The sequence below is a fragment of the Protopterus annectens genome, chromosome 3.part0 (assembly GCF_019279795.1).
Source record: "Protopterus annectens isolate FY-2018-M chromosome 3.part0, PAN1.0, whole genome shotgun sequence".
NCBI classification, from domain to species: Eukaryota; Metazoa; Chordata; order Ceratodontiformes; family Protopteridae; genus Protopterus; species Protopterus annectens.
This window is the reverse complement of record NC_056731.1, coordinates 1,114,228,784-1,114,251,433: the sequence shown is the minus strand read 5'-3', so window position 1 is coordinate 1,114,251,433 and position 22,650 is coordinate 1,114,228,784. Positions and strand designations below refer to the sequence as shown.

The following is a 22,650-nucleotide window of genomic DNA, read 5'->3' as shown; positions in this document are numbered from 1 at the left end:
ATAAGAGAGTTTATAATAAGGATCAAAAAGCTATTAAAAATATGGTCTGCATTTAAATGAAGTGTAATGGAGCTGGTGAGGTAAAACATAAAATGGAATATATTTCATAAGAAAAAAAGATTTTGGGAGTGACATTTGGTCTGTATGAAAGTGTAATAAGGCAATGGAGAGAGATACAACAGACAAAAAAAATGTTAGCTTGGTGGAAATATTTTTATCATTTCAGAAAAAAAGATATATATGATGAATACTTATGTATTAGGAAAATTGTATATTTAGGGAGACTATATATGCTTCTCACTCAAATGGAATAAGAGTTAATTAAGATACTTTAGCTTCAATTAGGAGTTAAAGCTGAACCTGGTGAAAAGAAGGATATTCTATAATAAAAAAGATGCCTGTTTGAAATAATAAAAAATTCAGTGACACATTTAGCATCTATGCATCTATTTTGGGTAATAAAAAAGTAAAAGCAAAACAGAAATAAATAATAGGTAAATGCTATATGAAAACATATGAAAAAAGAGGGAAAAGAAAAAAGACAAGATGGAAGAAAAATAATATGACAATAAAATGAAAATATGGAAGTTAAAAGCAAGTGAGTTTGATAGGAAAATAGAAGAAAAGAATGGCATAATATGAGCTTCACTATTAGTAGATGAAAGTGAATGAACTAAGGACTAGAATCCCAGAACTGCATTCACCGAGGGAAAAAATAACAGCTTAAAACCAGCCCTCCATACTCCAGATTTATATATACCGAGTACATGGCTGCACCAACTAGAAGAAGGGTGAAATTCACCCCAAAAGATCATTATTGCCAGCACAATTCTTTGAGATTAATTTCCTGTGCAGGAACTCCGATTGTTGTTGTTGGGTTGAACCTTTGGCAACTGAAGTTCAAGAGTTTAATCTTCCACCAGTAGGGTAATGATAATATGATTTTAGAAAAAAATGGTGTACTCATGGAAAGAATTTTAAAAAAAGACAAAAAAAGGCAATACAAGACAGAAGGAAAAAGGTTTGGAAATCTTTATGAACAGATGTTTTTGTGCAGAATTCTATTAGACAAATTACCTGTGAAAAGGAACATGAAATATAAGGTGATAAAGGAAATAAAATGTGTTTATGTAGTGAAGAAGAAATAATAAAACATTGTTTCTTGGATTGTAAAAAGAATAAAGAATTTTGGGAAAAGTTAAAAAATGAATATAGACGAGAAGGAGTTAAATGTATAAATATGAACATTATATTATATTATATTATATTATATTATATTATATTATATTATATTATATGGGAAATATGATAAAGTAAAGAAATATGTTAGTAATAAATGGATAGAGTACTGTTTTGACAATATGGCTGCTGTGGAAAAAAGATGTCAGAATTTCTTATATAACAAGAAAATGGAAGAGGATGCTGTATTACCTAAAATAAGAAGGTAGCTGAAGACGAAAGGGTGGGGGGACAGAGGGCAAATACAGAAGAAAAAAAATGAAAGAAATGGAATTGTTGAGTTATGATCTTTTGTGTTGATAGCATGTAAATAATTTTAAGTATGAATGTAAAAAAATAAGTGTGTAAATAATTGATTTAATGTTTTATACTATATAAAATTAATGTAAATCATAGTAAAGCACTCCTACTCATTGTGAGGAGTTTCATTTGTGTGTGTTTCTTGCTTCTACTCATGGCATGGAGGTGTATAGGAAAAGCAGGAATATAGCAGAGGAAAAGTAAATTGTGCGTTCAGTTGCTGCTTTAGGAGAATCACCTGCATGTAGTGCAGTTCTTAGCAAGATTGAAAGCAATCTTCTGGGGATATCCCAGTTAAAAATGAGTAAAACTGCATAATTTTGTTACCTGCTATAATTCATGTGCAGGAGGGCCAGGGTGCATTTAAAATTACATTAATAAGTTAAACATTGTAAAAATAAGTGAGATATAATTAAAGACATTAAGTTGCCAAGTATGGCATTTCACAAATAGGGGAGTAGTTTTTCTTAAAAGTAGAAGACTCAAACAGATGCATATGCTGCCCGGTTAAAGAAACTCCAGCTCTACTCAGTGGCATACCACCTGTTCAGAGGCAATCTGTGCCTGACGTTTAAAGCCATGTCCAACCCGGAATTAATGGACATGCTGCACCTCAGAAAATCCAAATCCCATCAAGCTACGCGCTCAAGAGACTTGAACCTCAGCACTGAAATAAATAGGACATGCTGGAGGGACAGATTCATAACCCAGAGGCTCCCTTCACTCTGGAATAAAATCCCAGTCCAGGTTAGGCAGAGTCCCTCATTGACTCTCTTCAAGAGGAATCTTGATGAGTGGATGGGAGATCGTAGGTTTACCCCGGGTATCACTTCTGTGTCACTGTTAGACAGAGGCACAGTATACTAACCTCGAAAAAGGACATAGCAAAATAAATTTAAAATGGGTGGCGAAAGCCAAACACATGCTGGCTAGGCTTATAAATGCCCTAGGGCAGATAGCCTAGTATGAACCTATGAACCTATGAACAAACTACTGCACACCTACCAAATGGATACTATCCTTTCATCTTTAAAGAAGTTATACATCTTGACTTTTCACCACAAACCTTGTAAGTAACTGGGCTGCCATTAAGATTTGACTCCAAAATGTGTGACCAGTTTGGTGACTGTTGACCTTTGATCATGAATATGCGACCAGGTGGCTGGTCCTTAACAAGTCCCATCAATAATTTTGCAAAACGGTCACTTATCTATGTGTTAGGTTTTACCTAATATTCCAGCTGATGCAGTTGGTTAAACAAAGAGAAGGGGGGTGCTGAGAAAAAATATTTAGACAATGATATTAGAAATGAACTGCATATGTGTTAGCAGAACAAGTGAGGAAGCCAGTAGAGCAATATGGACAGAACAACACAAAGAGAGACATAGAAAGGAAGTAAAGTAAATTGAAAGAAGAAAGCACTGGATAAAGTAAGAATGATAAGATGAAAAGCACAGGACTAACACCTACCTCAATGCAGACCATAGGAGATGCTGTCATGGGATGGATGGCAGCTGCTTATAAAGAAGAGAAATCTGATCCCAAAGATTTAATGAAATGATGAGTCAATCAGACTGCATTATTCTATCCAAGGAAGGAAGACAGATATCCAAAAATGGAAGAAACAGATGACCCAAGAAGGGTTTCACACGATGAGTGAACTTATGTACATTTTTGTGTTGAGAAATGTATGTATGCATTTCACTAATATACTGATTCACTTACTAAATATAAGTCTCTTGGAAAAATGTTTTGAGTAGTAGGTTATGGTCACAACTTCATGTTCAGTATTATGTGATACCAAAGTTAACAGCAAATAAGGGTACGTAACTCACTTAAATTGTAACTTGGGAGATTTTATCTTGGAAATGACATAAGAGATGAAAAATGGTTAAGTTGAAACAAAAGGGTCAATTGGCAATGATTTTGGAGAGCTGTAGAGGTGAGATACTGAAGATCTCTATTTAGGAACGTGGCTTATGACAGGTACAGTTTGGGAGAGGAACAAGGCAGTAGAACAACAACGTTGTGTCACTAAGTAAAGCAATGGGTGTATGTGCATCTATAGTAGAATGTGGAAGAGTTTGGTGTATGGGAAAAAGTCTAAAGGTTGAATGAAAGTGTAAATATGAGAAGGGGGGAAAGATTTGTGGATGAATATCAAGGAGTGGCTGAAGAAAAGATAATGCAGACACAAATTATATCAAATACCTGGTAAATGTTTCAAAATAAGGAATTAACTAGTGTTAAAAGGATACTGTAGGGTATGGGCACCAAAGAAAATTTGTCTCAGCTGGGTGCAAAGGAAGAAGAAATAGACTACATGAAGGAAATAGGTACAGAGACAGCTGTATGGTAAGGGGAACTAGGAAGTACGTATAAGTGGGTGCTGAGTAGACAGAAGTACAAAAGTGCTATAAGGTCCTGGCAATATAAGACCTTAAAATATAAGGTACCTATGTTATAAGGAGGAGTGGAAATATAGGAAAGAGAACAAAATAGCAAACCAAGAAGATGAGAATATTGCCATTGTAAAGAAGCTAAACATTACTGCATCTGACTTATGAAGCATTTGGAATTAAAGTGGGGTATATAAAAACAAAAAACTGGTTGACATGAATAAAAAACATTTGATCAGCAACCAAAGCTGAAGATGATAAAGGGGCAGGTGGAGAGACACAAATCTGAATTATTGGAAATTATTTCCAGGATGATAAACTGAGTTTAAAAATTGAGGAGCTGAAAAACAGATCCTAAAAATAGTGGAGGGGAGTGGTATGACAGAATTTCTGCAAGACTGGGTCACTGAGTTGACAAAGAAAAGCAGTGGGCTGGATAAACAAGTAGATAAGGTGCCCAGAAGTTAAAAATAAATAAATAAATAAATAAATAAATAAATAAATAAATAAAATTAAATAAATAAATAATCAAACCGGTTCAAGTGGCTGTTACATAATTTTCAAGATGCATGATCATCAAACATTGGAGTGGATCATAAGACAGGCTGCAATGAATATGGCCAAACACCACGCCTCGCCAGTACGGCATGCTCGGCCAAACCAAAACGTAAAAAACACTAGAGGCCATCATAGACAGTCCAATATTTTATTGGGAAGTTTACACAGATAAATCACCAAACAGGACATACAAATGTCCAATGATTCTTCAAAAAATCCAAACCGGTTTCGGCGAAATGCCTTCTTCAGTGAAAAGTAAAGAATCAAATAAGAACCAAATCATGAATATTTATAGCATACACCAGCCAATGACAAATAGTGGTATAATCCAACCCCTTCACATATGAAAATACTGGTTGAATTATATATATTATTTTATACCACTGAAAAATTAAGAATGACTAATAAGCAAATATATATATATATTTTAGTTAACACAGAGTGTAAGAATAAATGGGCTTGTTGGAAAATAGTAAACCTATGTAAAACATAATTTACTATATGATACAGAATAGTTCAGGTAACATATGAATAATAAAGACAAACTTGATACAGAATAGTTCAGGTAACATATGAATAATAAAGACAAAATATACTTAGTCATAAGGAGAAATACTGGATTATTCATCTTGGAGCTATGTTTCCTCCAGGTTTGAATGACCATTTATGAGAAGTATATATGAATTTATTCACTCTGTATATGCTCCATAGGTCAATATGACACTTTTGTAGTTCTGTGCTGCTTAAATATATTATTCCAATATAACAAGAATAACTTAAATTATGATTAAATACCGTAAGATTGGTTCACTTTTGGTATTATGCTATTAGGCAAATTTGATTTATTATTTATTTTTTATATCTATATACTCTGGGTAGTACATGGTATGTCTAGATAATATATGTTATTAATATATTGCAATTTTGTTTACTAATATAATTTTTTAGAATGGTTTACAATTTTGCATTAACTCTTTGGATGTGTATTGATATGTATCTTTGCCATGCAAGTTTGTCTTTATTATTAGAGGAAGAGATGATGAGTAGGTTGAACAGAGTCAGGGAACTGCAGGATTTAAAATGTTAAGAAGAATAAATACAGGCAGAAATGGAGCAGAGAAGTACGTAGAGAAATAAGGGTGAATGAGATGTGCAGTTACTGGAGTACAAGCTCACATATTCAAAGAAAAAAGCATGTGGAGTAGTAGCACAGAGAAACTGGAGGATTACCAGGAATAAAGAAAAACAGAGGAATCTAGTAAACTCTACCACAATTTGTATGTTTGAAGATAATCAGGTAGGAGGAAGTTAGAGAAATTGGAAGGCTGTGAACTTGTAAAGAAAGACATGAAAGTGATGTATAGATACAACAGGGAAGAAGCTGGGGTTGTGGTGATTACGCATATGAAAAAGATAAAGCCTGGAGTCTGGATGACTTCCCAAATGATTACAGGGTGGATACAAAGGAATATGAGTGGATTGTCCACCTACAGGCAGATAAATATCCAGGTTTAAATAAACAGGTTACATTAAAGCCGATTCTGAAAGCAAAGCAACAAAGAATAAGAATAAAATAAATCCATAGGGAGACTATATTGTAAAATTAGGGTTTACTATTTATTTACTCATATATATGCATGTATATATTTTATAAATGACTATGTTTTTAAAGAAATTAATTGCTGATTCTAATTGTTGTTTTTTGATAGGTTGACTTTGTCATGTGATGTAATTAACTTGTATTTAAAAGTGCTGGGTTTTATGAATGGTTTTGTAAGAGACTGAAGAAGTATATTTTATCCGAAAGCTTTGTTTTTTATTAAAGCATCTGATGATGTGGAGTTTTGCTTGTCTTTTGTTGCTTAAGAGTAATAGTAGAACCAAGGGAAAGAAAGTAAGAATTATAATTTGACAAGTCAGGAAAGTTATATAGTGGGCAGGAAGGAAGAATGCATTTAAGAATTATTATTATGGGAGATGTGCACTGGTGTATTTGGATGGTGTATCAACAAAAATGTAAACATTTCAGTTTTGTTCATTAAAGTATATTGATGCAAACAATGGACTATTATGAGTTTCAGTGGGATAAACACATGTACTCTGATTCTGTTATGAAGTATATGATCTCAATGAAAATAATTTACAGAAAAAATGAGTAGTACAATCACATGCATAGAGAAGGTAATCCACATAGTCAGTAAATTCACATGTTCAGGCCCTTACCTGAGAGGTTTGCTAATAAAGCCTGTTACCTAACTGATGGTGAGAAATAGGCAGCTCAGAACAAAAGCAGCAAGTGTTTATACATTGGAAGGGAGATACTGATTGGTCAGATGGTAAGAGAAGAAGGAAATGAAAGTCTGTCTAAGGGCTATGGCTTGGAAAGAATAGAATAGGGAAGATTCTGTGTGCATAGTGCATTATGGAGTGGACTGGATAATATGACTTATGATAAAACTATTTTACAAGACAACAGAATCAAATGGGTTGAAACCAAAATCCAAATGAGGATTAGAGAAAAGAGGGAGGGTTGTGAGTATGAGATTAAAAAATGAAGCCAGCAGTCTCAGTCTCTGGAAATTATGAAAGAAGAAACGCAGAAAGAAGAAGGATGTCAGGAAACCAGATGAAAAGAAGTTGTGATACGATGGAGACCCAGAAGAAGGGAGGATTAGAGGAGCAGGGAAGGGGATACTTTAAATGCAGAAGCAGGGGAACTCCTCTAGAATCAGAAGAGAAGGAAGATAGAGAGAGTTTACAGAGGCAAGCAGGAGTTATCCCACTAGAAGTGTACATGCCAGGACTATTTTTGGAGTAAGTAACTACAATGAGGAATCTGCTATGCAATGTCAATAATTTAATTTCATAGTTTTTCTGCTGGTTTGCAGTTGTTACTATGGTAGCACTGCCATTTATATTGCATGCTGCTTTAGGCATGTACATAACCTTCTACTACATAGCATGTTGATACTATATAGTGGATGCCTTAGGCCTTTTTTATGTACTTATCTTTCTACTACATGGTGCTCTAGCTAAAAGGTGTAAGCAGTAAGTCACTGCAACCATGAGTAAATAGCTACAATAGAATATAACTTACTCACGCTTTTTGTGGAATTTACTGGATAGTTTGTTAATGTGCATATCCAGACTTGATGACTGTGACCTGCCTGATTATTTTTATGCTCATTTTACTCTTTCTTCTTTTTGATCTAGACGTTGTAAGAACCAGTTTTACTCTGTGTTTTTCTTACATAGCAGTCACGTTAATTGTGGCACATATAGTCACTTAGATAAATACTTTACTCCTCTGTTTCTACATAGAGTGTAGGATACAGGAAAATATAACTTCCATATTGAAGATAGATATGCGCAAGTCTGTAGAAAAATAAAATGTTTTTAATGCCTGTCTAATGGGATATAATAAATGGTATGTTTTATAAGAATTAAAAGTTGATTATGTACTGCATTACTTGTGCAAATATTTCATAACTGTATATTTTCAGTTCTGGTGATTTTTATGGCTTAGGAAAATACATATGAATACCTCTGGACAACTCTCAATTTGCAAACTGCTCATATATTTTGTACTACTTTTTCATTACTTTTCCTAAACTTTATTGTCTGTCTTTCACCCCATTAAGTCCTGTGCTCTAGTCTTTTCTCTCTGTTAACATTTCTGTATCTATATTCTCTACTCCCTCATCCTGGATGTTCATCCTTAAGGCATTGTTAATTAAATATGCCATTGATGCTTAGAGTGGATCTTTAGGGTGTTGCATGAGCATTCAGTCCCTTGTACTGTTTATTAATTTGTGTTTTTCTTGTTCAAATGAACTCTACCAAAAATACATGAATAATGTATTTAAAACTTACTTTCTTCCATTTTTTTCAATTGTAGCTACCCAGTCTTAATATATCATTGCAAAGTACAGTAGTCTCCCCTCCTCAGCCTACTGGGACGAGTCATTTCTGAGAACCACAAACTGTATTTCCAGCAGTGAATCATAATAAAGCCTCATCAGACAGACCAAGGACTCTTAAAAGTATGAACTATGTTACTTACAATCTGTTGTATATTAGTTTTTTAGTATAATTGCTCTGGAAAAAGTAACATTATCTGCACCATGCTTTAAACAATAAGTTAAATAAGACTTTTAATTTGCACAGTGCTTTTATAATAAATTAAATCAGAGGTCGGCATGAACATGCCTTGTGGAGCCTCCCTCCAACTCCTAAAACAGCAACTTATTCATAATGTACTCTGAGAGATACATGCCTTCTAATACCTAGTGCTTCCTAACTAAACAACTGCAACTGGTTTAAAACAGAGGTAAAATACAATAACCAGGGCATACGTTTCAGCCCCTACCTACTTTTACATATATTTATTTCAAGCCAAACACACTGAAATAATACATGTTGCAGGTAACTTAAATGAGCCTTTACAATAATCTAGTAGCTTTTGTTACTTGCTTTAAAGTTATTAGGATTTGTCTTACTTCCTGTCTCACTGCAGTTTTGCAGATTGTTTTTCTGGTTCTTACTCCACCATGGGCAAACCTGCCCATTCAGTCTTTACTGCATTCAAGCTTCACTCTACTCCCCTACCCTTCCCCCAGTTCCCACTTATCCCATTCACTTTAAACGTATACCTCTGTTAACTCCTCCTCCTATCCATTTTCCAACTGCATTATCCTATCACAAGCTGTTCTTGTTATATCAGCCCCACCTACTTCTGTTCTAAAACCCTTCTCAAATCTCACTCTGCTCCCTACCCATCAAAACTAACATGCTCTCTACATTTTATCTCTGTTGGTGATCCATTGGGCTATCCACTTGGTGACAAATTGGTTTATGGTCAGTTAAGACAGTTTCTCTGTAATACCTGAGTGTTGAATTGTATCAAATGCATCGACCAGGTGAAGTTATTTAGGATGAACATTCTTTCCCTTATCCATGGCCTTGGTGACCTTCTCAAAGAAGTCATCCACATTTAACAGACATGCTCTAGACTTAACAAATCAAAAATGGGTTGGTTACACAGTCAGGAGAATAACCTATGTTCTTGTTGATAAGGTCCATGATGATTCTTTTCATTGGCTTACAGAAGAGGCTAGTCAGGCTTATGGGTAAAAAACAATTTTTATATTTTCCCTTAAAAATCATCCACCATTCAGAACAATTTTTATAAAATGATTTCATAGTAGTATGATCTTTCCATAACTGTATTATTAATTTATTTCCTTCTTCATTCCATGCTTTCTCATTTATCCATTTTATTCCTTTGTCTATTTTAATATATTACTTGTTTTCCTTTATCTCTAGCCAGATTGCAAGGTGATCAGTAAATCCCGTTTCATCTACCTCTTCTTCTCTTATAACTAAACCTTTTGATACTATAAAATAATGTATTTCAGTTCTACACATACCCTTTTTGTAAAACTATGATTTTGTCCCAAAGTTTTAACTTACTACATCTTATAACTTCTAACATTTTTCTTATATCATTTTCTTTCTTTTTACACTTGCCTCTTAAATCACAATTAAAGTCTCATGTTATTATAATGTTCACATTTATCACTACATAGTCTAAAATCTGATTAAATAAGCTTTCCCTTTCTTTATGGTTAGTATAAGCATGGAGTGTCATAATTCTCTAGACGTGTTCTTTCCATTTTAAATCTACAAGGGTTAATCTTCCCATTTTTTCTAAAGTTACATCTAATATCTTTACTGTATTTCTACACAATACAGCTATTCCAGAACATTTCTCATTTCCCAAATTGAAGATTATCTTTCCCCATAGTTTCTCTGTTTGTAATCTTTCTTCATTTGTTAAAAATCATGTGTCTTCCAATATAATTACATCTACATCACATGTATTACACCACTCCAAAATTCCTGTTCATCTTACTGTATTCTTAATTCTATTCACATTTACAGAAAGCACTCTAAAATTTTAATTTCCATTTTCCTTAGATTCATGGTTTCATACATTTATAGCTAAGTACAGGGCTCACTTTCTTAATAGGCCATTCTAATCCTAACCAATTTCCTTCCCAAAGGACCTTAACCATTATACCATGCCACCATATTTAGCTGTATATAATCTTTTTCATCCATTTTTTCTTTTTTCTTTTGTAGTTATCCCTTTAATTTTTTCTGCATTTCACTCTTTCACCCGTATACCAATAGAATTATTTTTTCCATTTTACCACCTCCTAGTTTATATCTTCATCACTTATTTCAGAACCTTTTTCTATCTTGTCTTTATTTTTCTCAACCGATTTTTCTTCTATTTCTACTCCTTCTAAAAATTCTTCTCTTTGTTCATTTTCTTCTTTCTTTTTCTTTTTCCTTACTATTTTCATTTTGCAGTGCATCCATAAATGTTCAATTTTGTTACATTTATAACATATCAATTCACAGTTTTTGTATGATGTCCCATTTTCCCACAAGTATAGCATTTTCTTTTGTCACATTTACTTATCAAATGTCCTTCTTTCCCACAAAAAAAAAACCTTTTGGGTTGTCCCCAGTATTTCACAACACCCCATTCCCCTCCACATTTATCATACTTGGTATATGTATAATTTTTCTCTTTCTATTTTTAACACACTATTACAATCACAGCTACAGGTCTATAAACCCCTTTTGTCATAAACTTTTGAAATGTCAAGTACTTCTTTACATAAAGCTTTCAAATGACCTTTCAATGTCTCTCTTTCTACCTCTGTTCGAAAATTGTACATTATTCTTCTTTTTAATTCCCTGTTAAATGCTTTTATCACATAAAGATTCCATGGGTAGCAGCCTTTCTTCTTTCATATTGTCGAAGAAAATTTTCCATTGAAATAACAGTCTTAAATATAACGTCACAAAATGTCTCTTTGTTAATAAGAAAAAATGCTCTTACTCCATGTGCTTTTATACCCAAATATTAAATTGTCCCACACTTTATACCTGTCCATTTCTTTGTCTTCTTTACTTTGAATCCTTACCATGTACTTTTGGTTTTCATTTTCTTCTGCCTTCTTTTCTGCTATTCCAATTTTACCTTCTTTTACTTTCTCTGCATATGTTTTCTTTTCCATCTCACCATTATTCTTCGGGATTGTCTCTGCACCTTCATTTTGTATTTTATCCATAATGTCCCCCCAGAAAACATCTCCTTCATTTTCTGGCTGACTCTGCATCATCATTTCTTTACGTAAATCATCTTGCAACCCTCCTGACTAGAGGGTTATAATTATGCATCTATCATTTGCTGAGTAATCTCCATCAAACAAGTTTTTTTTTAACATTTTCACAGAATCCTGCACATATTCTTCAAGCTCATTTGCTTCTCTCTACATCTGCCTCCCTATTCCTCCAGGCTGCCTATGCACCTGGAACAGAAAGAGGAAGTGCTCCTCCAAAATGGGTCCCACTCACAACAATGATGAGTAGGGGAAATTCCCTGCTGTCCTAGCCACATTTCACCTAGTCATTATGAATACCACCTCTTGTCTCAGCATATTTTGATCTAACAGAAAATCTTTTTTATATTAGACACTTGTTTTTCATTAGAAATTCAGGAACTGAAGACACTGAGAGGCTGATGATTTATTTGGGCCCTTAAGAAGAAATAGAATTGTCAGTGGCATTTTTGCAAAGGGGGATTACTTAGAGAGTCTAAATTAAATCTAGAAAAAGACACTGGATGTGTGCATGCTAAATTAATTAATTTTAAGTGAAAAGCTGCATAAAGTCTTTTAGCAAAATAAAACTGGATGAAAACAGCTCATATATGGAAATGTAATGCTGCCATTGGCAGATACACATTTTGAAACTGCCATTTAATATGCCTGAAGTTTTTCTGAAGGGCAATTGCTGAGGCTGTTGAAGATTTACCAAGTTTAGTAACTATTATTGAAAATGTACTTATTTGGGGTTTGATCAAACATGATCATGATTCTGGGCTGATTAAATTGTTTGGCAAACTGGCACATTAAAGACACTGTCTGTTGATTGATGGTCTCAGATCTGACTATAATAAAGTAAACATCTCTGTAGATATGTAGATACCTGACAGAATAGTTTAACAGCTTTCAAAGTTTATTTTGAACCTGCCTGATATTATTGCTTCATTTAGGAAGCTTCTTGAGCACAATATTTCATGATTTTGGTAATCAAAATGAGACAAAAGTACTTTTCTGATGCTTATCAAGTGCAAATAGGATAAGGTTCCAAGCTGCTTAGCACAACTTTGCAAACTTCATCTTCGCAATCACTGCTTTCCAGTTAAACATTGCCACTGTACTTTATTAGTGTGCACTGGCAGTAATTCTAAACACTGTTTTCCAGCAAAAACACTGCCACTGCAGTTTATAAGTGTGCACTGGTAGTGATTCCAATGACTGTTTTCCAGCAAAAATCACTGTCACTGCAGTTTATAAGCATGCACTGGCAGTGATTTCAATCACTGTTTTCCAGCAAAAACACTGCCACTACAGTTTATAAGGGCACACTGGCAGTGATTCCAATCACTGATTTCCAGCAAAAATCACCGCCACTGAAATGTATAAGCATGCACTGGCAGTGATTCTTTCTTTTGTGAGATTTCTCCCTTCTTTGTGTTTGTGTAGCTGTGGAAATGGCATATATAAGTTCAGGGTGTGTGCAGTTTGCCTCCATTAGAGAAGTACAGGGTGCTTGCCCCCTGTAAAAAGTGTGTACATTTAACATTTCTACTTGGTTAATTTCCTAACCAGTTGTGCTTGGTGATTTGGTTCCTTGCTGAATTGTAACTCAAGAAGACATTGTGAAAGCAGAAAAATCTCCCTAAAAATTGGCGTATGAGCTTCATCATTAACATTTTTATGATTTTACACAATTCATGATCTCAGAAGTTGATGATAACTAATTAGTTCTTTGTGTTATATGGACAACATCAGTAGGTGTTAATAATGGGGGACCAGAATGCTCATATTGGGACATATAGAATAAGACATGAGGACTGCCTGTATCCACATTGATGAGACAGAAGGAATAAAGAAGTACAGGTTATTTTAGACTTCTGTCTTGCCAACACATGGTTGACCAACATAGACCATCACAAGATCACATACACAAGTGGTCAACTTATAACTGTTGTCACAGGATCATAGGAAGTTACTACGGTAATACCCCTAGGGCCCTTACAAGCCTAGCCAATTACAGCCCCTGTTCCCAAGAATATCATGCTATTGAGCAGAGCTAAGTCACCAACTACTGCCCCTGCCCAAGAGGGACACAGGTGAACCTCCCAGGGTGAATTTGTGGTTTCCCATCCAATCATCCAAATTATGCTTAAATAGGGTTAGTGAGGGTCACTGTTTCACCTGAATTGGAAGTTTGTTCCAGAGGAGAGGTAACCTCTTTGAGACATATCTGTCTCTCCAGCAAGTCCTGTTGATGTCACATACTAAGTTTAGTTCCCTAGAGCAAGTGAATCTTATGTCATTTGATTTATGAATGTGCACCAGACAGATAGAGCAGGTTTTGAGACTGCTTTATATGCAAGGCAGAGTCACCTCTGAGTAGTCTGTATAGTGAGAGTGATTTCAATCTGTCAACATATGACATAAATGGAAGAGCCTGAGTTTCCTTTGTAAGAAATCTTTGAGGTCTTTCCAGTTGTTGCAGGTGGTTGGCAAGGTACATACAAAAGGTAGCATTGTACTCTGTTATTGGCCTGATGAGTGAGGAGTACAGGGGTGTAACCTCTTTTGTTCTGGATGCAATACCCTTACTTATGATGTGGGTGACATAGAAAGCCATTCTTACCACTGTGGAGACATGGTGGTCAAAGAAAGGTTGCTGTCAACCTGTGTGCCCAAATCTCTCACTACTGATTGCGGGCTTAGGGTGTTGTTATTAATGTGGTAATCTTCCTAGCAAGGAAGACGCAATGAGGTAGAATCAATATTGCAAAGTTATCACCAGTGAAACACTTGGCCCATAGTATAAAGTAATGGTGGCCATAATCAGCTTCACGCAGTTGTCAGAGAAAGCTCTAAGGTCTACAGAGAATACTGAAGACATGGAAGTTGACTGGAGCAAAAAGTACAAAGGTTCAAGGAAATATCCAGGCTCTGTCATCTCAGAAAGAAGAGAAAATATGTAAAGTTGAAGAAGAATGGTACTGTCTCAGCACAGCATGTGTGAAGACTATAGAACATATATGTGGTGGAGCCAGGTATGGAAGTAAAATACATATGGAAAGCTGGTGGTGGAATGCAGAAATCCAGAAAGTTATGAAAAGTAAGAAGGAGTACAGGAAAAATGGCAGACCAGACTAAGAAGGAATACCTTCTAACAATGAGGGTAAGAGACAGCCACAACAGCAAAGGACAAAGCATTAGAGGTACTCTACCAGCTTTTGGAAAGTGACTCACCAGATGGCACAAAGAAACTATCAGGTTGCACAGGAATGACAGAAAGATAAAGAAGACACACTTCATAAGGGATGCCATCACCAACCTGCCCACCATGCCACAGAACATCAAAGATAGATGGAAAGAGAACTTCCAGCAGCTTCTGAATGAAGAAAACCCCATGGAAGTTGTACTGCCCCTGACATAGCCTACAATCAAAGAGAAAGAAGAGTCTACCCTAGAAGAAATAAGAACAGCACTAAAAATATTAAGACAGGGAAGGCGGCAGCAGCAGTTTTAGACATGGTCACAGAAATTATGATCTCAAAATATTGGCTGAGTTAGGGAAGAAATGGCCGCAGCAGATACACATAGCAATATGGCAAGAAAGAAGTATCTCATTTGACTGGGAAATAAGCATCCTAGTGCCAGTGTACAAGAGCAAAGGGAATATTCACAACTGTACAGAAGTGTGAAACTCCTGCTACACTGCAGAAAAGTGCTTGAGAGGCTGCTTGATAAATGAATATGCCTAGTTGTAGAAAGTCAGATGGGAAATGAGCAATTCAGATTCTGATCAAGATACAACACAACTGACTCAATGTTTGAAGTGAGACAGATAGCGAAGAAGATGTTAGCGATGAGGAAAGAGTCCAGCTTAGCATTCCTAGTCTTGAAGAAAGGATATGACAAGTTCCCAAGAAAGCCGATTTGGGCAGCTCTGTGATGGTTCAAAGTCCTGAACACATTAGCAGAATTAGTGCAGACTATGTACAAGGACCCAATGGCACAAGCATAAACATTGTTCAAACTCACAGAGGTGTTACCAGTGGGAGTGGGTGTGTATCAAGGCACAGATTTGAGCCCACTGCTGGTCATACTGGTGATGGACAACATTAACAAATGTTTCAGAGGGAGCAGGGCAATAAAGCTACTATATGTAGGCAATGTGGCATTTCACTCTGATTTTTAACAAGAATACCGACACACAATAGGGGAATGAAATGCAAACCTGAAGGCACAGGGGAGGAAACTAAGTACAGACAAGACAATTGTCATGGAAGCAAATGAGGGAAATCAGAATGAAATGAAAACTGTGATAAAAGGGAAAATAGTGGAACAGGTTAACAGCTTTAAATATCTGGGAGAGGTGGTTGAGGAGAAGAGGAAGTATGAATGAGGAGGTTAACGTTGGAATTAGAGAGACTACAATCAACTGACATACAGTGTCAGGGGTAATATGTTACAGAAGAATTCCAAAGAAGCTGAAAAATATGGTGTACAAAACAGTTGTTGACCAGTAACCAAGAAACATGAGGAGACAGTCCAGTAATAAAAAAACAATCTCCAAGAAGAACTGGACCAAGACAAGGACACCAGTAAAAACCTCCACTCTTTATTGGCACCACAGACAACAAAAAATTAAAAGTTTTATTGCTCACAGTGAATTGAATGTGTTTTCATCCGAGAACCTCCCAGACTTCATTAGAAAAAGTACAAAGCAAATGTCTGCATTTAAATAAGGACCCACCTTTAAATCAATTAAATCCCTATTAAAATTTAAAAGAAAATGCACACCAACCATAATTATTATTCAATATAAAAAATATTGTTGAATAACATCCAAAAAGCTTTAAAATACATTATATATATATATATATATATATATATATATATATATATATATATATATGTTAAAATGTACAAATCCGCCACAAACAAATTATAATTTTGCAGATCTTAATTTTAATAAAGGAAGCAAAGAAATATGGTCATTAAGACCTGGATGTTTATTAGCCTCCAGGACTATTTGCCAATAAGTTTCCCTAAATTCTAACTTTGTTTCCCAGGGAACCCTGTAATGTCCCTGGGTAACAATTCAATAACAAAAAACTTAAAGTTAGCCCCCTCACATGCAGTGTATATCTAAATGTGCGTTCTTTGTGTTGCATTTTTTATGTCATTAAGATGCTCAAATATTCGATGTTTAAATTGCCTCTCAGTTTTCCCCACATAAAATCCATCACATTGGTTACATAAGACCAAATATACTAAACCAGAGGTGTTACAATTAGTGTATGTTCTACCAACAAGCTTTTTACTTCTAGCCTGGATGAAAACACTTTCGTCGTGAATAATGTGGGGACATTAAGGACAGGCTTCACACCTGTATGTACCAGCCTTTCTATGGGAAAAAAGCGGTCTATGATTGCTTTGTTCCAGCAAATTCTTGATGTTATATCCCTTTCTAAAAATTACCTTTAAGGGCTAGTTTTTAAAGACATCCAAATCTGTAATGCCAACAAATTTATTCCATTCTTTTTTCAGGATGCCTTTAAGAAAATAGGATTCACCACTAAAATTCATGATAAAAGCTCTGTTATATTGCAAGTCAGAAGCCTCATCAACTGTCTTTTTACTCACAGTAAAAGAACCAGTTCCTAATATAGGTGGATATTTTTCATGTCTACCCATGCAGACTTCATTTTTATCATCCAAGATCAAGTTCTTTGAGTAGACCCTTTCCTCAAACATCCTTGCAATATTATCACATTCAAGGTAAAAATCAACCTCTGATGAGGTCATACGGCTAGCCCTAACCAATTGACCCTTAATAATATTTATTTTTTGGAAAGCAGGATGAGCACTAGAATACCACATATAGGAGTTTGAAAAAGTTTTCTTCCTATAAATTTGGGATTTGAAACCCCCTGATTCTTGGAAATAAGGACATCCAGATAGTGCATAGAATCAAAAGAAACCTGATGTGTAAAATCCAAGAAGGTAGTAGTTTGTGCCAAATATCCTATAAACTCATCCAACTTTTGCAAGTTGTCCCCCAAAACAAGCAAATGTCATCCAGAAATCTTTTGTACATCATCCAACAATTGGGGAATGTATTGTTGAGAACAAATTTGCACTCCCACATAGCCAGAATGATATTGGCATATGTGTGGGCACAATTGGCACCCATAGCTACCCCATGCTCTTGTCAAAAGAACTCCCCTTCAAAAAATATGAAATTGTTCTTGAGGATCAGTTCAGTCAACTCTATAAAAACAAAAATGTCATTGTCAGAGACCCCATCCTATAATCTAAGGGCTTCCTCCAACCATACAAACCCAATATTGTGGGGAATAACAGAGAACAGATCAATAATGTCAATAGTAACAAAAATCAGTTCTTATTACAGTTACAACTACAGGGGGGTACTGAATGTTTCTGACACAGCTCATGAATGTAATCTTGAACAAAGTGATTTAAAACAGACTTCATTTAACATATTAAGCAATACATGTGGTGACTTTAGTATATACAACTATAATGACTTTGTCTTTGATAAGAAAATTGCTGATGTTTTTGAAAAAGGCCTTTCTTTTGTCCCTAGTAAAGATGCTCTACTGGATGATGTACTAATTAATTTAAAACTTTATACAAGAAAGTTACATTTCCAATTTTATTTTAAAGGAATGCCCCCCCCCACACACACACAAACACACACACACCATGGAGCTTGAATTATGCAAAAAAACTAGTGTATTTAACCCTCCTTTACATCCTGTGGTACAGACTTTTGAAAAAATGTATGAGAATGACATACGTAAACTCTTTAGGAATAAAGGCCTGCACATGTCTGAAAGTAATAACCTGGATAAAAGTGAGATGAACTTGGTACATGATATTTGCAATAACAAGGTAATTAGAGGTATGAAACCGGATAAAGAGGGTGGGTTGGCAATCATGAACACCAACTTGTACATTGACAAAATGCTCGGTATATTATACACGGATACCTACTGTGAGATTAGTATGAATGAAAAAAATATTTTGTACAGGAAAGTAGATGTCATGCTTAATGAACTTGTAATGAACAGACAAATTAGCCTTAAGGAACATCAGTTCATGGAGGTAAAATGTCCAAAAATACCGACAATTTTTGGCATACCAAAGTTACATAAGGATTTGGCCAACCCCGCCCCCCAACTGATAGTTGATGCAAAAGCTTCTAAAACCTATTTTATTGCAAAATTCATAGATACACAATTAAAATCTGTACTAAAGGATTGTACATGGGTTGTCTAAGATTCTTGGGACTTTTTTAGAAAAATTAATAAGAATATGTATGATGAAGGGCTTTTGTTAATCACCATAGATGTTAGACACCTTTTTTCTGTAATTCCACATGATGTTGGGATCGAGTGGTACTATTTGTACTTAAGTCAGCATTCACAAATTAGACATGACTGTATTTTAACCATTAGAACCCTCATGGAGTTGGTACTCGATACAAACATCATTATTTTTAAAGAACAGCTTTTTAAACAATGTAAGGATATAGCAATCGGGGCCATTTGTGCCCCCATTTTTGCAAATATTGTTTTAGCCTTTTGGGAACTGGAATTTGTCCTTAACAGGAATTTTGCCCAATACTGGAATTGTTATGGAAGGTATTTGGATGACATAATTATTTTATGGAAAGGCAATGAGGGAGAACTACAACAATTTCTGGCCTTTATTAAGGAAAGTACAGACTTTCTAGATTTCACCCACTCAATAGGTCACACAGAAATAAATTATCTGGATATCACCTTTAAAAAAGACAGAGAGGTAAAAGGCTTTAAAACAACTATCTTTAGAAAGCCTACCTACTCTAACACCCTCCTACACTTTAACAGCTTTCACCCGCTACATCAGAAAAATCTTTGGTAAAATGGCAGGATGTTCAATTAGCAAGGATGGTATCTGAGTGGGATGAATTCTTACACCAAATACAAGTATTGAAGGCGATGCTTGCACAAAGGGGTTACCCCAAGTCTTTATTGACAATATTTTACAAGAGGTGGTTGTCAAGAGAGAGAGGGGTTACTTCTCACCAAGTCTCTGAAAAGTTAATTTCTCACAAGAGGAAGAACTAAGACTAGAAGCTACTAGTTTTAAAAAATCAGCTATTTTTAGCTACAATAAGAAATTTACAGACATTAGTGAAATAATCCAACATAACTGGAATTTATTTAGCACTAGTAAAGATTATTTGGATTTAGTACGGACTACTCCAAAAATTATTTATAAAAAGGACATCACCTTTAAAAACATGCTTGAAAGTACATATAAAACTAACACAGGAAAAGGTGGTATGTCTAAATGTGGCTTCTGCCTACAATGCACACATATTATAGAAGGCACAGTGATAGAAATACCCAACTATGGCAAGTATATATGCAAAAATAAATGTTCTTGTAGCAGTAAGGCAGTAGTTTACCTTGCCCATGTAATATGCGTCCAAGTTTTTACAAAGGGAAGACCATTAATGCCCTCAGAAGTAGGGTTTACCAACATTTTTACGATATTAAAAAACAAGATCTGAAAAATGTCTTGGCAGTACATGTTCTTAAAAATGAGGGCCACAGTTTTAAATTCACAGTTTTAAAGCAAGTGGCATTGGGGGACAGGGGTGGCCCGTTTATTGATTTTTTAGAATTAAGGGAATTAAGGTGGCAAATGAGAACAAATGCAACCAAACAACCAGGTCTAAATAGTAGTATTTCTATAAGTTCTATCCTTAGGCTAAAAGCTGAAGGCTATATGTAACTATATATATATATATATATATATATATATATATATATATATATATATATATATATATATATATTTTTTTTTTTTTTTTTTAACATTATTCATGTGATACAGATTGAGTCTTTTTAGCCTTGTATATGTATCTGTATTTATGTACTTGTTTGCTTGTCTGGTGTATTTATGTATATAGGGAATGTACGATCTTATGGAATCACTGTGGGTTTTAAAGATTGTATACCTTTTAGATGCTTTTTTGCTAATGAATTATTCATTATGTTAATTAAGTGGTTATATAAGTTGAGTCAGAGACTTGATGCACTTTATTCTGATGAAGTTTTTTTACATAAAAAACGAAAGCGCTAAATAAACTCATTTTGTGGATTCTGGTGTGCTTTAACCTACTTATTTTACTTGTTTGGAGTTGTTTTTTGTGTGTTAAAAATCAGTTCTTCCAAAAACAAATCAGGCTTGACATTACTTAAAAAGTCCCAGGAATCCATCAAACTATGCTTTTCACTTTTCCACAAACTTTTCAGCTTCCAATCCAAATATTTGGCCAAAGGGGCAATTTTAGAGCCCTCAGAGGCCACAATAGGTCTCAAAGGCAGATTTTGGATACTTTTATGTACTTTGGGTATTCCAAAGATAGATGATACCCTCGGTTTATTGTTTTCCAGATATGCATAGGTTGAAAAATCAATGACACCTTCATCGAACAAATCCTTCAAAGCAAAATCAGTTTTATGATATGAAATATTGATCTCATTAATAGATAAAAGACTATACTAGACCGCATCTTGCCTTCATATAAAATTTTATCCATCAGTACAATAGCTCCTCCCTTGTCCGGTTCCATCACCCTAACATTAGAATTAGAACACAGGTCCTTCAATAAACTTTGTTCCTCTGGAGATAAATTATGAAAAATTTTATAATGAGGATGTACCCTACGCACTTCCCTTTCAAGAACCTGTTCTAAATTTCTAAGTTGGGGATGCAAGGGGGGGGGGTTATATGTACTGGGTTTCTTAGGGACTAGGGTCTGTGGTGTGGAGACCCCCTACCAAAGATGTACTCTAAATTCAATTTGCGTACAAACATCTTTATATCTAGTATGGCATTCGAAAGATTACTTTTCTGTGTTGGAATAAATTTAAATCCTTTCATAAACAATCTAGAAAAGTCCAAAGTAACTGTCATATTACTGTAGTTAAAAATATGAAAGCCAGAATGACTAAAGACATTGTGTTCTCTTGTAATCACTGAATCATAGTTCACGTCCAGTATCTGGGATATCCCCCTCCATTCTGATGTCCTGGTTCCCTGTGAAAATGGTTGCCATAATGATTGTTCTGATTTCTGATTCTTTCAGACCTACATGGTTGGACAAACTCTTTCTCCTGTTCTGCATTATCAATTTCCTGCACATGAGTAAAAATATCCTAGTTGTTATGCATATCATGGGCACCATATTCATTTGAGCTTTGGTTACCTCCTATATACCCACCTCCATCTTGTAATGTAAAACTATGATGTGCCTTCGGTGCAGGGTATTGTATGCTATCCCTATAGTCCTTCAGGTCCCTGTCCATTTTCCTATACTTCCTTTTCAAAATATCATCACATCTCTCATCTACACAGCGTCTAACATCAAAATATCTAGCCCTTTCATTTTCAATCCCATACAACAGGTCGCTCATAATAGCATTATTTAAACTGTCAATATACAACTTTAAATTGTCCATTTCATGATCATTGCTTTTATTGGGAGCAAATAACTAGAGAGGGAAAGGTAATAGAATAGGAAGACACCAAGAACTTATTTGGACTGCAGGTTAGAGACTGTCTTCCATACCAAGGATTTATATCAGAGTATAGGCAAAGAGAAATAAATAGGGGGGTCCTAAATGAAAGACCAGCACTGGTAGAGTTTTTGGTAGAATCTAGAACAGAACTTGCCATTAAGAAAGGAATAATTAATAGACCATACAAAATATTGCATGATAACCATAAGAATCAATCAGAGGAGGTTAGGCAGGATTGGGAAGACAGGCTGGATAATCAATTCATAAAGAAACAATGGTGGGGGTATGCATGTCTTCCAAATATGCAACAGAAACTAGAATATTTAGGATCTTTGCCTGGAAGTGTTTACACAGGCATTTTTTACCCCAACCAGG

The 22,650-nt window shown here is 35.1% G+C and overlaps 1 protein-coding gene across 1 annotated transcript in view; it reads right to left on the bottom strand.

Moving 5' to 3' along the window:
- The window catches only part of LOC122796990 (histamine H3 receptor-like), a 293,027-nt gene extending 270,812 nt beyond the window's left edge, over positions 1–22,215 (bottom strand). Inside the window, exon 1 of the mRNA XM_044065761.1 lies at positions 21,978–22,215. Coding sequence (XP_043921696.1) covers positions 21,978–22,215 — 238 coding nt within the window. The remainder of the gene's footprint in view (positions 1–21,977) is intronic.
- Between the last annotated feature and the right edge of the window lie 435 nt (positions 22,216–22,650).